At 36.5% G+C, this 14,606-nt stretch overlaps 3 protein-coding genes across 3 annotated transcripts; 1 reads left to right on the top strand and 2 right to left on the bottom strand.

Annotated features, from left to right (window-relative positions):
• Positions 1–1,711: 1,711 nt before the first annotated feature.
• LOC145032903 (CASP-like protein 5B1) lies at positions 1,712–3,140 on the top strand. The gene is made up of 3 exons (XM_078981863.1): positions 1,712–2,090; positions 2,571–2,703; positions 2,850–3,140. Exons 1-3 carry the CDS (start codon positions 1,960–1,962, stop codon positions 3,048–3,050), a joined length of 465 nt encoding a protein of 154 aa, XP_078837989.1. The 5' UTR covers positions 1,712–1,959; the 3' UTR covers positions 3,051–3,140.
• A 245-nt stretch (positions 3,141–3,385) lies between these two features.
• Positions 3,386–10,280, bottom strand: LOC145030410 (uncharacterized). The gene is given in 5 exon segments (XM_078978784.1): positions 3,386–3,759; positions 3,859–6,504; positions 7,105–7,476; positions 7,571–8,937; positions 8,939–10,280. Coding segments are annotated over 5 exon segments (5,991 nt in total). The 5' UTR covers positions 10,171–10,280.
• Positions 10,281–11,482: 1,202 nt separating this feature from the next.
• On the bottom strand, positions 11,483–14,135 carry EMB2453 (Tetratricopeptide repeat (TPR)-like superfamily protein). The gene is made up of 3 exons (XM_078981853.1): positions 13,988–14,135; positions 13,003–13,518; positions 11,483–12,926 (listed from the first exon to the last, which is right to left on the bottom strand). The coding sequence occupies exons 2-3, from the start codon at positions 13,363–13,365 to the stop codon at positions 11,784–11,786; spliced, it is 1,506 nt and encodes a 501-aa protein (XP_078837979.1). The 5' UTR covers positions 13,366–13,518; positions 13,988–14,135; the 3' UTR covers positions 11,483–11,783.
• Between the last annotated feature and the right edge of the window lie 471 nt (positions 14,136–14,606).

Below are 14,606 nucleotides of genomic sequence, written 5' to 3' on the forward strand. Positions count from 1 at the left end.
AGGACTATTTTATTTACTTAATTAAAATAATAATAATTGTTTTAAAAACAATAAGAATAAAACGATAATTTTATATCCACTAAATACAAAAACTACCAATAAAACCAAAACCATAGATGACGATACCGGATATCGCTAGGCTAGAAACCATTTGGTAGATAATGTAACTTTGCATATTCTTACTATATTATATACAAGACAAATATATACATAAAATCAATGTTTTAAAAACAAGTTTTTTAGTTGAATCGATATGGTGATTGGTTTCTAGTTCAACCGATTGGACCATCGGGTTAATCCGGTTTCTAGAATTTTTTTCCTACACATATATAGGAGCGGTATTGATTTTTCAATTTATTATGCCTGATTTGTGAACGCGTAGTGGAATCTTCCTCTCATCTTTTTTTGATTGCTCTCTTTTGGCTAGCGTTATTTTTCAAGTCTATCGTTGGTGGGGTTTTCCAGCTCCAAGTTTGTCTTCCTATGCAGATTGGTTAGTTTGGTTCAAGGCTTTGCATTTCCTGAATTTCGTTAAACAGATCTTGGAGTGTGTTTTTTATGTGTCTTAGTGGATGATATGAGAGTACATGAATTCTATGATTTTTGGAGCTACAAAACCAAAGGCTTCCCTTATTTTTGATAATATAGTTATAAAATCTTTTCGTTGGCCTGATGGTAGGTGTAAGAAGGATATTAATTGGGTAGGATGGTTGCAAAACGTGAATCTTGCTATTATATAATTTTTCTTCTTTTTCCCGGCTGCTTTTTTTGCTAGTCCAGTGTTTTAAATAAAGTTGTCGTTCGAAAAAGAAATACATATATGCATACACACACATACATACATACATACATACACAGATACATACATAAATTAAGTATGCCTCCACAAGTTAAAGCATTAACAATTCATAAAAAAAAAGTTGTAAATCAATTGAAGTACATTAAACAAAACACATAACCATAAGTTTTATATCAATCAAAATACATCAAAAATAAAATATAATATAATATCGAAACAAAATATTTTTGATGAATACAAATACATTAAAAACATCATTACGTTTAATGAAATACCTAAAACATATTAAGGTTTACAATATGTTTTTATTCAAAGAAATATAAATAGATATCAAAACGATCATCAAAGTTTTTTATGTAAAATGTTTAATTTATATGCGTCCATGTGTTTTTATTAAATTTAATCAGTTTAATTTAATTGGTTTACAAGAGGTTTTTGTAAAAAAAAAAAAAAAAAAAGGGTTGTTCATGTTAAGAATAAACACAAAATGTGTACTAGTTGAATGGTTCCGTTCGAAACAATTTTTAAAACATTAAATAACGTTTAATGAAATACCTAAAACATGTTAAGCTAAATTGAATTAATTTTTTTGATTTAATATTTTGCAGTCACTTTTAAAACCATGAAACTAAATCATATCCGGAAATTAAAATTTGAAAGAAAAGTTGGTTACGTTAACAAAATCGGCTTTTTCAATCCGATTTACCCAACAATCAACATGTTTTTTAAGTTTTTCAATTCAATTTTCTGATTCCTTTAACTTTCCCACATGAAATTTATTATTTAATTAAATCTTTTTCTGAAATTAAAAAAGTAACACTTTCCGTAAAGGTGATTTTATAATGACATCCAAACCCGTTTTCACTATTGAAATTAATAAACGTTATTGACGCAGCTGCTTGTGTATTATAATCGTTTCCCTCATCTTCAACTTTAATTAAAACCAAAAGGAGGAGGAGGCAACATCAAGTGCTTCGCATATTCTTTGCAAAGATGGCGACAGATTGTGGGTCTACCTGCCTTTACATTTAGGGGAATGTTCTAACAATCCACAATTTCCACAAACCCCCAAAATACCCATCAACCATCCATCCATGTAGCCAGATACAATTTGTAGTTTTCGTTTTCGTTTTCGCCGATCAAAACGCAGAGTGAAAGAGATGAAATCGTTGTTTGGGAGTCCTGGGAAACCCAGTGGGCTTGCGTTGAGGCTGTGCCAGTGCTTATTTGCTGCTGCTTCTCTTGCTGTCATGTCGTCTGCTTCTGGCTTCTCTACCGCTACTTCCTTCTGGTCTCACTCCCTCTCTCTCTCACACACACACATCACAAATTTATTGATATGCTGTTCTTAATTGGAGTATAACTGTATTCGAAATTTGGGCTTCTCATCTTAGTTGTTATTGTTTCCGTTTCAATTGGGATTTCAATCTTGCGTTGTTTGTAGCTGTGATAACTGATAAGATATGTAGTTGGATAACTTTCCTGATAACATCACGAAATGGTGGGGTTCAGTAATGATAGGATTTAAGTGTTTGTGATTATATTAGTTTAAGTGTGGTGGATTGTTGGTTTGACATATTGGACCCTGTTCACCTCTGGAAATAGAGAAAATCATCAACAATCGATTTTAGCATGCAAAAATCGACTCTGTGTGAAGAAAATAATCAACAACATGTGCATATGTGTATCCATCATCTAGCATTGTTTGATTGTATGTATCTGTCTACAATGCAAAAGCTCTAACTTATTAGTTCATCTTTATCAATTTCAGCTATCTAATTGCAGCAATGGGACTACAAGTGTTATGGAGTTTTGGACTTGCATGTCTTGATATTCATGCTCTTAGGTTAAACAAAGATCTCCACAATCATATCCTATTAAGCTTTCTTCTGGTTGGTGACTGGGTTAGTAATTAATTCCATTTTTCAACCTTCCAACACCATCATAATAATTAATCAGTATGATCTTTATTCTTCAGTAGTTTGATCACAACTGAAAGTTCATAGGATGACATATATAGTTTTGTAATAACAAAACATGACTCACACAGGTGACAGTGATTCTATCACTTGCAGCTGCTAGCTCATCAGCTGGAGTGATGATTCTGTTCATGAAAGACACTGATATCTGCAGATTACAGCCTTCACTCTCATGTTATACTTTCCAAATCTCCATAGCTTTGGCTTTCATTGCATGGTTTCTTCTTGCCATTTCTTCATATGTTGTGTTATGGTTATTGGCCACTGTTTGATTCCTGTATATATATAAAAAAAAACATTCTTGTTTAATGTAAATTTGAGTTGTTGCACAATGAGAACTAATGTGAGCAAGGTTTTGTATACATGGCATTGTTTAGCTTTGATTTAACTTCAACATCCCATCTCTTTTTAAACATCTCTTTTTAAAAGTTGTGCAATGTTAATTTTTTTACGAGATGTCTTGTTTATCTACTCAATTTGTGCGTTGACTTGACATTTTATTCAAAATTCCATTTATTTCACATTTTAATCCATAAAAACACAATATTTATCAAATACTTCAATACAGTACTACTATCTTCCAATTAACACCCCGAAACATTCCACCTCAGATATGTTGAAGTTTTTCCAGAATATGCTGCAACTCATGAACAACATTTTCGATATCCATCCTTTGTGGTGGAGAATCAACAGAGCATGATACCCCAATCTTAACAGTTGAAGCCAAGCAATCCTCTATCTTGTTTGCATATGCTAAAGTATGTTGTGTAGCAATAGAATCCTCTTGAAGAATATCTAAAAGGCCATCATCAATAACATCAGTTACATTGTCTGGCAAGGCCATGTCAACAAACTTATGAAGGTTGAGATCTTCATTAAAGATGTCATCTGTTGGCCTTTTCCCTGTCATCACCTCCAACAATAGTATTCCAAAACTGTAGACATCCCCACTACTTGTCATCTCACTCCCCACACCATACTCTGAAACTTATAAGCAATTACTTTAGAAAAAAAAAAAAAAGGTAACTAATAATACTATAAATAAGTATTACAATATTGGAATACATGACTTTTTTTTACCTGGTGGTGCATACCCAACTGTTCCTCTGATCCCACTTGTGCTGTTTTGGTTCGAATTTGTTCCAAGGAATCGAGCTAAACCAAAGTCTCCAACATGGGCCACCATATCATCATCAAGTAGAATGTTGCTAGGCTTCAAATCACAATGAACAATGGTTGGTAGGCAGTGATTGTGAAGATAATCAAGTGCGGATGCGACATCAATGAGAATCTTTATTCTTTGAAGAAGGTTTAATCGTGATGTTATTGCACTTGAATGCAACCAATCATGTAAACTCCCATTAGGCATGAACTCGTATACCAAAGCTTTGAAGTCACTTCCTTTAAAGTCAAGACTCGAACATGCGGTTATTATCTTCAACAGATTGCGGTGTCGGATACTCCTCCATGCTTCACACTCTGCTAGAAAGCTTTTGTGAGCACCTCGGTTTTGAAGATGTACAACTTTGACTGCAACACATGTATCATCATGATCTTCAAGGATTCCTTTGTAAACAGAACTGACCCCACCCTCTCCAATCAGGTTGGCTTCAGAGAACCCATTTGTAGCCTTGAGAAGTTGAGCATATGATACTTTGATGAATCGTCCGTTTGTCAATGATTGAGAGGGTTTGCCCTTGATTTTCTTACAACAAGCATACACTAAACACGATATAGTGAAAAGTGCTGATGCAATCAGAATGAGTATTACGAACAAAGGAAACTTGTTTTTATGTTTATCATGTGTCTCATTGCATTTGGGTAACCCAAGGTCAGGCAACCCACCACAAAGCCTGGTATTCCCCAAAACTGAGAATGCACTTGCATTGGCAAACACTCCTAGCATTGGTATTTCACCATCAAAATCATTAAAGGAAAGGTTTAGATATTGTAACAAGAATCGTTCCAAGAATCGAGGAATTTGGCCTGATAACTTGTTATTAGAAAGATCGAGTGTCTCAACTCCTCTCATGGAACTTAATGATGGTGGCACCATGCCTTGAAAAGAGTTTCCTTGGAGGGATAGGAACAGAAGGCTAGTGCAAGCACCAAGGGCGCTAGGGATGTTACCTGATAATTTATTATCAGATAAATCGAGAGACGCCAACATCTTGAGTTCACCAATTTGTGTTGGAATTGACCCAGTCAGGTTGTTTCGAGACAAATCTAAGGATATGGTTAGAGATGGAAGCTGAAGAAGTTGTTTAGGTATTCTGCCACTCAGGTTATTGTCATCAAGGTATAACTCAGATAGTTGATGACAATTTCCAAGACTTGTTGGGATATGGCCTTCCAATCTGTTGTAGCCTAAATCAAGTAGATTCAATGATGATAAGTTCCCGATGGTATCTGGAATTGGCCCTGAAAATTGGTTCCGGGTGAAAATAGCAACTTGCAGTTTCAGAAGCTTGCCAATGGTGGAGGGGAGTTTTCCCGTGAATTGGCTATTATCTAAAAGTAAGGTAGTCAAGCCGACTAGATTACCTATACATGAAGGAAGGTTTCCGGAAAATTGATTTCCTCCCATCTCTAGAAAACTTAGCTGATCAGATAGATTACCGATTGATGTCGGCAGCTCTCCTTGAAAGCTGCAATTGAAAATATCCAAAGTGTCTAATTTGCTGCAGTTTTTCAAAGTATCGATAAACTTCATATTATCAGCTTCTCGAGATCCAAAGATGTTATTCCCTAAGGATAAAAAATTGAGATCTTTTAGTCTTGCAAAGTCGATTTCCAACTTGCCACTAAAATTGTTGTTACCCATTTCAAAAAGTTGTAGTTTTGAAGAATTAGACAACGAGGGTGGAAGATTTCCGACTAGTTGGTTATCCCTCAACTGAAGTTGCACAAGACGAGGGAGCATCGAACCTATGGCTGAGGGAAGACTACCAATAAGTTGATTATTATTCAAGGAAAAAATAGTTAAGAGTGAGAGGTTGTAAATGGAGTGAGGGATGGTTCCATATAAATTACAACCACCACAGCCAAATTGTTCTAATCTTTTCAACCGGCCTAAGGTCTCTGGAATGCTCCCACCAAAAGGATTGAAGGCAGCAGAGAAGACTTGCATTGATGTTAGATTCCCCAAAACAGGCGGGATTCCACCTATCAACTTATTACTATCGATTATAAGTAAAGTAAGTTTGGAAAGGAAACTAATCTCTTTGGGTATGCTTCCAGTTAGCTTGTTATAAGAAAGGCCAAGCCTTTCAAGGTTAGAACAACGAGACAAGTTACTTGGAATAACTCCGTCGAATTTGTTATAGCGAAGATCGAGGACACCTAGCCTGGATAGACGACCCAGTTCATGAGGGATGCTTCCTTGAAAGCTGTTGTTCCAGAGACTAAAGAAACGAAGGAAGCTGAGATTCCCTACATGTGGAGACAACGAGCCTTCTAGGCCTTATGAAATCATTCGTACAGCAGTGACTCTTTTGTGGCGCTTCCCACATGAAACACCATTCCAATCACAGAAATGAAAGGAAGTTGTGTTGCCCCATGAGCTTAGAGCTCCGTATGGATCATTGGTGATCATGGACTTGAACTGCAACAACGCCTCGTAATCGGTCTCATTATTGGAAGCAGAGATACTGCTGGTAGTAATCACAAATATTACATCACTAAACAAGAGGAGGAAAGCAACGACTCGAGTATTCATTTTTGGGACTACACTTGATAAACTTTACGTCTAAACTGTTTAGACGATTTAAATTTTAAACCCAAAGAGGATGGTATGAGATATTTATTAACTTCCCATTTTCAATCCTTATAAAGAGAGGCCTCTTGAAAATGTTATAAGTTGACTTGGAAAATGGAATACCAATTATTTCTAAACCTCCATTTGGTTTAGAAATTTTAGCTACAAAGACTTTGACAATTCAAAGATATATTTTCCAAATTCATTTGACAATACGCGTCAAAAAAAAAAAAAATTCTAACTAAATTTTGGGTTTAGAAAAATATCACGTACAATTTTTAAATCCAACGTTTTTGTGGGTTGCCCAATCAAATATTCTGTCTTAAATAGTTGTTGCACTATGAGACTGATGTGAGCAAGGTTTTGTATACTTGGGCCTTGTTTACCTTCGATTTGACTTCAACATCTCTTCGAGATGTCTTGTTTATCTACTCAATTTGTGCGTTGACTTGACATTTTATTCAAAATTCCATTTATTTCACATTTTCATCCATAAAAACACAATATTTATCAAATACTTCAATACAATACTACTATCTTCCAATTAACACCCCGAAACATTCCACCTCAAATATGTTGAAGTTTTTCCAGAATATGCTGCAACTCATGAACAACATTTTCGATATTCATCCGTTGTTGTGGAGAATCCACAGAGCATGATACCCCAATCTTGATGGTTGAAGCCAAGCAATCCTCTATCTTGTTTGCATATGCTAAAGTATATTGTGTAGCAATAGCATCCTCTTGAAGAATATCTAAAAGGCCATCATCAATAACATCAGTTACATGGTCTGGCAAGGCCATGTCAGCAAACTTATGAAGGTTGAGATCTTCATTAAAGATGTCATCTGTTGGCCTTTTCCCTGTCATCACCTCCAACAATAGTATTCCAAAACTGTAGACATCCCCACTACTTGTCATCTCACTCCCCACACCATACTCTGAAACTTATAAGCAATTACTTTAGAAAAAAAAAGGTAACTAATAATACTATAAATAAGTATTACAATATTGGAATACATGACTTTTTTTTACCTGGGGGTGCATACCCAACTGTTCCTCTGATCCCACTTGTGCTGTTTTGGTTCGAATTTGTTCCAAGGAATCGAGCTAAACCAAAGTCTCCAACATGGGCCACCATATCATCATCAAGTAGAATGTTGCTAGGTTTCAAATCACAATGAACAATGGTTGGTAGGCAGTGATTGTGAAGATAATCAAGTGCGGATGTGACATCGATGAGAATATTTATTCTTTGAAGAAGGTTCAGTTTAGTTGTAGTTACATTTGAATGCAACCAATCATGTAAACTCCCATTAGGCATGAACTCATATACCAAAGCTTTGAAGTCATTTCCTTTAAAGTCAATACTCGAACATGCGGTTATTATCTTCAACAGATTGCGGTGTCGGATACTCTTCCATGCATCACATTCTGCTAGAAAGCTTCTGTGAGCACCTTGATTTTGAAGATGCACAACTTTGACTGCAACACATGTATCATCAAGGATTCCTTTGTAAACAGAGCTGACCCCACCCTCTCCAATCAGGTTGGTTTCAGAGAAACCATTTGTAGCCTTGAGAAGTTGATTGTATGATAGTTTGATGAATCGTTGATTTGTAGACGATTGAGATGGTTGACCCTTGATTTTTCTAAACCATATGTACACGAAACATAATATGGCAAAAAGTGCAGATGCTGTGAGAATGATTATTACGAACAAAGGAAATCTCCTTTTATGTTTATCATGCGTCTCATTGCATTTGGGTAACCCAAGCTCAGTCAAGCCACCACAAAGCCTGATATTCCCCAAAAGTGAGAATGCAGTTGCATTGGCGAACACTCCTACAACAGGTACTTGGCCCTCGAAATCATTGAAGGATAGGTTTAGATATTGTAATGAGAAGCGTTCCAAGAATCGAGGAATTTGTCCTGATAAATTATTATGAGAAAGATCGAGTGTCTCAACTCCTCTCATGGAACTTAATGATGGTGGTAATGTTCCTTGAAATGAATTTCCTTTGAGAGACAGGAATACAAGACTAGTGCAACCACCAAGGCTACTAGGAATATGGCCTGACAAGTTGTTATCAGATAAGTCCAAAGAAGTCAACATCCTGAGGTCACCAACCTCTGTTGGAACAGATCCAAACAGGTTGTTTTGAGACAGATCTAATTCAATGGTTATAGATGGAATTTGAAGTTGTTTAGGTATTCTGCCGCTGAGTTTATTGTTATAAAGGTTTAACTGAGTTAGCTGACGACAATTTCCAAGATTTGATGGGATATGCGACTCCAATCTGTTAGAACTTAAAAAAAGTATATTCAACAATGATAAGTTCCCGATGGCATCTGGAATTGGCCCTGAAAATCGGTTATCAAGGAGAGCAGCAACTTGCAATGGCGGAGGGAATTTTTCCCGTGAATTGGTTGTTTTCTAAAATTAAAACGGTCAAACCGACTAGATTACCTATACTTGAAGGAAGGTTTCCAGAAAATTGATTTCCTCCTAACTGCAAAAAACTAAGTTGATTAGACAGATTACCAATTGACGTGGGCAGCACTCCTTGAAAGCTGGAGTTATAAAGATCCAAAATTGCTAATCTGCTGCAGTTTTTCAAAGCATCGATGAACTTCATATCATCAGCTTCTCCAAATCCATACATGTTACTCCCTATGGTCACAGAATAGAGATTCTCTAGTCTTGAAAAGTCGATTTTCAACCTGCCAATAAAATTGTTATCGCTCATTTCAATAACTGTTAACTTGGAACAGTTAGATATGGAGGGTGGAAGAGGTCCGGTGAGTTGGTTATGGTGTAACTGAAGGGACTCAAGATGAGGGAGCAGTGCACCTATGGCTGAGGGAAGAACACCAATAAGCTGATTCTCAGCCAGGGAAAGATTGGTTAGGAGCAAGAGGTTGTAAAGGGAATGAGGGATGGTTCCGGATAAGCTACAACCATCAAGGTATAATGTTGTTAAGCTTTTCCAATGGCCTAAGGTGTCTGGAATGCTCCCACCCAAACCCAATGGATTTCTAGCTGCAGAGAAGATTTTCATGGATGTTAAATTCCCCAAGACAGCTGGGATTCCACCTGTTAACTTATTATCCTCAACTACAAGAATTTTAAGCTTGGAGAGGAAACCCATCTCCTTGGGTATGCTTCCAACTAGCTGGTTATGATTGAGTACAAGCTTTTCAATGTTAGAACAACGAGACAAGTTGGTTGGAATGAGTCCGTTGAATTTGTTATGGCCAAGAACGATGACACGTATCCTGGATAGACGACCCAGTTCATGAGGGATGCTTCCTTGAAAGCTGTTGTTGAAGAGAGAAAAGAAACCAAGGAAGCTCAGGTTCCCTACATATGGAGACAACATGCCTTCTAGGCCTTGCGACTTGAGTACTAGAGCAGTCACTCTTCCGTGCCTTTTCCCACATGAAACACCATTCCATTCACAGAAATGAAAGGAAGTTGTGTTGCCCCATGAGCTTAGAGCTCCGTATGGATCACTGCTGATCATCGATTTGAACGACAGCAATGCCCGGAAATCGCTTTCATTATCACCTTTACAACCACAAATCAGAAACATTACAAGACTAGAAGAGAGAAAAGCAATACAGAACTTCATTTTTGGAACTATGTGTGAATGAAGTATTATTAATTTCTCATGTTCAATCCTTATAAAGAAAAAGGAATACCACACCAAAAAGTCAAGTCCTCCGGTGGAAAAATCACGTATTATCTCTCTCTCTCAATAATAGAGTACATAAGAAATATATATGGATTACATAATTACACTTTGCATCCCTATAATAATAAAGTATATTAATTGTCTAATACCTCCCATTCCACCAAATATCTCTCATCATCACCTCTTGAAAATGTTGCAACTATTTGAGTTGGAAAATAACCAACACATATTTTCCACATTCGTTTCACTCCACAAATCAAAATGCAGAAACTTTTCCTACTCCACTTCGGCTTTAGAAAATAACTAACATATTTTATGGGTGTTAGGGTTTAATCACTTCAACAAACAATTCAAATGATTTCACACACATACTAACAATGTATATGAAAAACAACAACACAGGGTTCATCATCCTATGGGTTGGGTTTTTTTTTTTTTACTACTAAATTTCTATCCATAACCGCCCGCAATATAAATACTAAATACAAAATAGCTGCCTTTACAAAAAACATATAACCTGTAATTATAAAACCATATCCTCAAATAAACACAACACTGGAATGGAATGGATACCCAAAGTCTAAAGTTATCACATACACTTATTAGTGGCGATCTGTGACAGTGCAATGCACTCACTATCATGCCACCAAAATACACTTGATTAACAAGTCGGGTCAAGTCAACGGGACCACAATAATTCTCAATCCATAACACTTGATTAAAATATGTAAATGTTCTCTTCTTTTGCTTCAACATTCTCTTCTCTTCTTCCTCATCGAACTTAGTCAGACCAGATAGATGGAAGCCAACAAAAAATACCTAAAAAGAAAATTCATAAATCATAATAATTGCAGCCATAACGGAATAAACAGATATATGTATTTCATGCTGAATATACAAAATGTATGACAGTCCCCAGAAATTTAGCATTGAAACCAAAAAGCTTTAAAATCAAATCCTTGGTAAGCCAAGACATAAAGTTTGACTTGCAGCTGCCATGCTGAGGGGCATTTATGTCTTTTAGCAGTCAAGTCAGTTATTTCTGTCTTAAGCAGTAAAGTTGGTTACCAGAAGGTATAAGTAGTTTTTGTGGTCAGTAAGTAAATTTTGTTCTACACCAAAAAATGCCATAAAATTAAAACATTAACTATATTGTCAAGATGCATAAATCCCATCACATGGATTCTTCAGCTGTGAGCATAATTTTTCTAAACAAAGATGGTCAATGTTTTCTTTCTACATTTATACATTCACCAAGGCAAACAACTTTTTATGCATCAGATTCTTTTAAAGAATTACACAAAGAGGAACTATTTATACTACGCGCTAACAACTTAACACAATTGACTTTCTTTGACTCACTTAAACGCCCTACATTGCCAACATGGCATGAGTACACATGATACTCTACCATGCCCTCATAAAGGGTTTCTGTTTCAATTATCAGGACCTCATGATTTCTAAACAGATTAAAACACCTTGATCACCTTTACTTGACTATGCTCTTCATTCAGTTTCTTTGAAAACTTTCTCACTCTACACAAACTCATTTAACTCCCTATGTTGGATGTGGGACCTGTTGTTGCAGGTGCTGACCTATTAAATCTAACTTTAGAACCAATATACTCAGGTTTAGATTCACTTCTTGAAGACCCAAGCGCTCCTAAAGCATCTAGAAAGAATCTTTTATTTGGAACAATCCCATCTCTATCCATATGCTTCAATAGTTTTTGCAACAACTCCTTCATGTTGGATTTCGTGTAGGATTTATACAAAAGTTTATACGTTGAAGAATCTACAGGAATAACCCCACTATTAGAAGCACTCTCAAACAGCTTATCTGCTTCCAAAGGTAACCCATTCACACAGTAAACATTTAGCATCGCATTCAAACTCGAAACCTTCACTTGCTTTTCAGACTCTATCATCTTATCATATATCCCTCTTGCCTTTGAAACACAATCACAAGATCCATACATCATAATCATGCATTCATAGGTAATGAAATTCGGGGCATATCCCATGTCTGTTATCTTCTCAAAAACCAATTCTGCTTTATCACGAAGACGTGCTTTCCCGTAATTTGTTATCATTGAATTGAAAGTGGAAACAGTAGGTCTCTCTTTTGACCTCAACAAGCTTTTAAACACCTGTTCCATCTTTTCAAATTCTTGTTTTCTTCCATACGAATCAATCAACAGATTATAAGTAATGATGTCGGGTTTTATCTGATTACTTTTCATACGAGCAAGCACCCTTTCCATTTCGTTTATCATCCCGTTTTTCCCATAAGCATCCATCACACCATTGAATGTGAAAATATCGGGAGTGCAAATGCTTTCTTCAAGATCTTTAAACAAAGTTTCTACTTGAACAATGTTTTTCGCTTGAGCTGATGCTCTTAGAAGAATGTTGTATGTTACAATACTAGGTTTGCAGCGTTCTGTACCTTTCATTTTATCAAAGTATCCAAGAGCTTTAGATAAAGCCTTGGGTTTATCCTTGGAGTGAAGATGGGCTGTGATGAGTGAATTGTATACAGATGTATCGGGTCTACACCCACTGTTTCGCATCTCAGAGAAGAGCCACATTGCCATTCGGGTTTGACCCTTTTTTCCCATTACTGATATTAGTTTTGAATATACTCCATTATCTGCTACATACCAACGCTGTTTTTGCATCCATCTAAACACCTAAGCAAATGAAATGTCAGAGAAACTGGAATTTGAATGAATTGGAACATGAAGGAAATTTCAAGAAGGGACTAACCTCAAGGCATTGAAGCCATTTTTCAGATTTGCCAAGCTCCTCGAACAGAAGGAAACAGTGTTCAGTCCTCACTAACTTCACATACTTGTTTAGGGTCGAAAGCAATGACTTGTCATTGTTGGAATTTCTCAATAGCATTCGAACTAAATCATGAGCCTCTGTGTTTTCTACAGACTTGGAGTTTCTCTTGGGTCGAATTGTTGAACTGCAGATAACAGTGTATCTGGTAGTGGTAGGTTTTGGTTTCTTATGAGGAAATTGATGACTGAATCTGTAATTTAGGGCTGAAATGTGAGTAAAGTTCATATGGGTTGTGGTACCCGAATGGAAATGAAGAGACCCATTAAAGAGATTTGCAGACATTTCAAATGTTGGCAGGGAGTGTTAACAGATGATGATCTTGAAGAGAACTAAAAGTGTCCTATTCTGATGATATGTCTGAATTAAGTACAACCCACGACTGCAGACATAAAACTTGCAGAAACCAAATTACTCTACTTAATTCTTCATCTCCACCTGCTTAAAGTGAGAAGAATCAGCATCCTGAACAACAATTTTAATAAAAGATATACGAAAATTATTACATTCTAATCATGAATTGAATACAGAGGGTACTGGATCAAGACCTAGAGTTTCATCCAGTCCACCAGTGAAATATAGAAATAACAACATAAAATGTTCAATGATGTTAATAAATAACTTAGCCTACTCATTCCATTTCATCTCACACAATCTGATATTGGACAAAGAAATCGCTTTTAGTAAAATGGACATCTTATCGTGTAAAAAAGGGATTATCGCATGGAAGTATAGAATGTTTTCAAATGAAAACTTCAAACAAATCAGTAACATACCACATTAGTTGAGAAAACCTAGGATAATCAATATCACAACTGTCGATTTGGTAACATTGAACTCAATGATTTCGATTTCATCAGAGAGCAGGGAAAAAAGGACGAACGAAAGCAGAAATTAAAGAACGAACCTATATCTGTGACGTGCTAGGTCTCCGGTCGGTGGTTTCACAGAGGCGACGGCATACGGTGGCGAGCAGGGGAGAGCTTGAGGAGCCGACGACGTGAGAAGATGGAGGTGACTGTGTGTTTGAGTCGCGTCGTATTTGTTAGAATACGGTTTTTATTATCTAAAAGGGTATATTGGTACATCCGGTGAAATAAGGATTTTTTTTTTTTAATAGGGGTAACCAACTTATAAAAATAACTTATTAGAGTATGAAGCATTCAAAATAGATGCTAAGAAATTCAAGGAGATAAAGAGAATTTAATTAGAAGATACTGACAAAACTCACAGAATTAAGATTGACGAGTAGCAGAAAAGTTGTATTTTAACTGAATCGCCGCCAAGATGATGATGAACTATGAGAATTTGATTCAAATGCGTGTGAATTTTGGGACTTAGTGAAGGAGTTAGGGATGAGCGTAGGCGGGTACCTGCCTTATTTGGTGAGAACCGGAACCGGAACCAGCGGTTTCTAGAAAGTTAGAACCGGAACCGGAACCGTTCTAGACATGTCTTAAATGTTTGGAACCAGTCCCGGAACTGGCGGTTCCGGTTCCGGGAGCGGGTAATCCGGTCGCATTAAT

The sequence above is a fragment of the Lactuca saligna genome, chromosome 2, assembly GCF_052625555.1.
Source record: "Lactuca saligna cultivar CGN05327 chromosome 2, ASM5262555v1, whole genome shotgun sequence".
Lineage (NCBI taxonomy): Eukaryota > Viridiplantae > Streptophyta > Magnoliopsida > Asterales > Asteraceae > Lactuca > Lactuca saligna.

What these genes read in the sequence shown, in the direction of transcription:
- LOC145032903 (XM_078981863.1), top strand. Translation starts at nt 1,960, where the DNA reads ATGAAATCGTTGTTTGGGAGTCCTGGGAAACCCAGTGGGCTTGCGTTG. An exon ending in TCTACCGCTACTTCCTTCTG is followed by an intron (nt 2,091 to 2,570) that starts GTCTCACTCCCT and finishes TATCAATTTCAG; the next exon opens with CTATCTAATTGCAGCAATGG. An exon ending in TTCTTCTGGTTGGTGACTGG is followed by an intron (nt 2,704 to 2,849) that starts GTTAGTAATTAA and finishes TGACTCACACAG; the next exon opens with GTGACAGTGATTCTATCACT.
- EMB2453 (XM_078981853.1), bottom strand. Translation starts at nt 13,365, where the DNA reads ATGTCTGCAAATCTCTTTAATGGGTCTCTTCATTTCCATTCGGGTACC. An exon ending in AATGGCTTCAATGCCTTGAG is followed by an intron (nt 12,927 to 13,002) that starts GTTAGTCCCTTC and finishes TCATTTGCTTAG; the next exon opens with GTGTTTAGATGGATGCAAAA.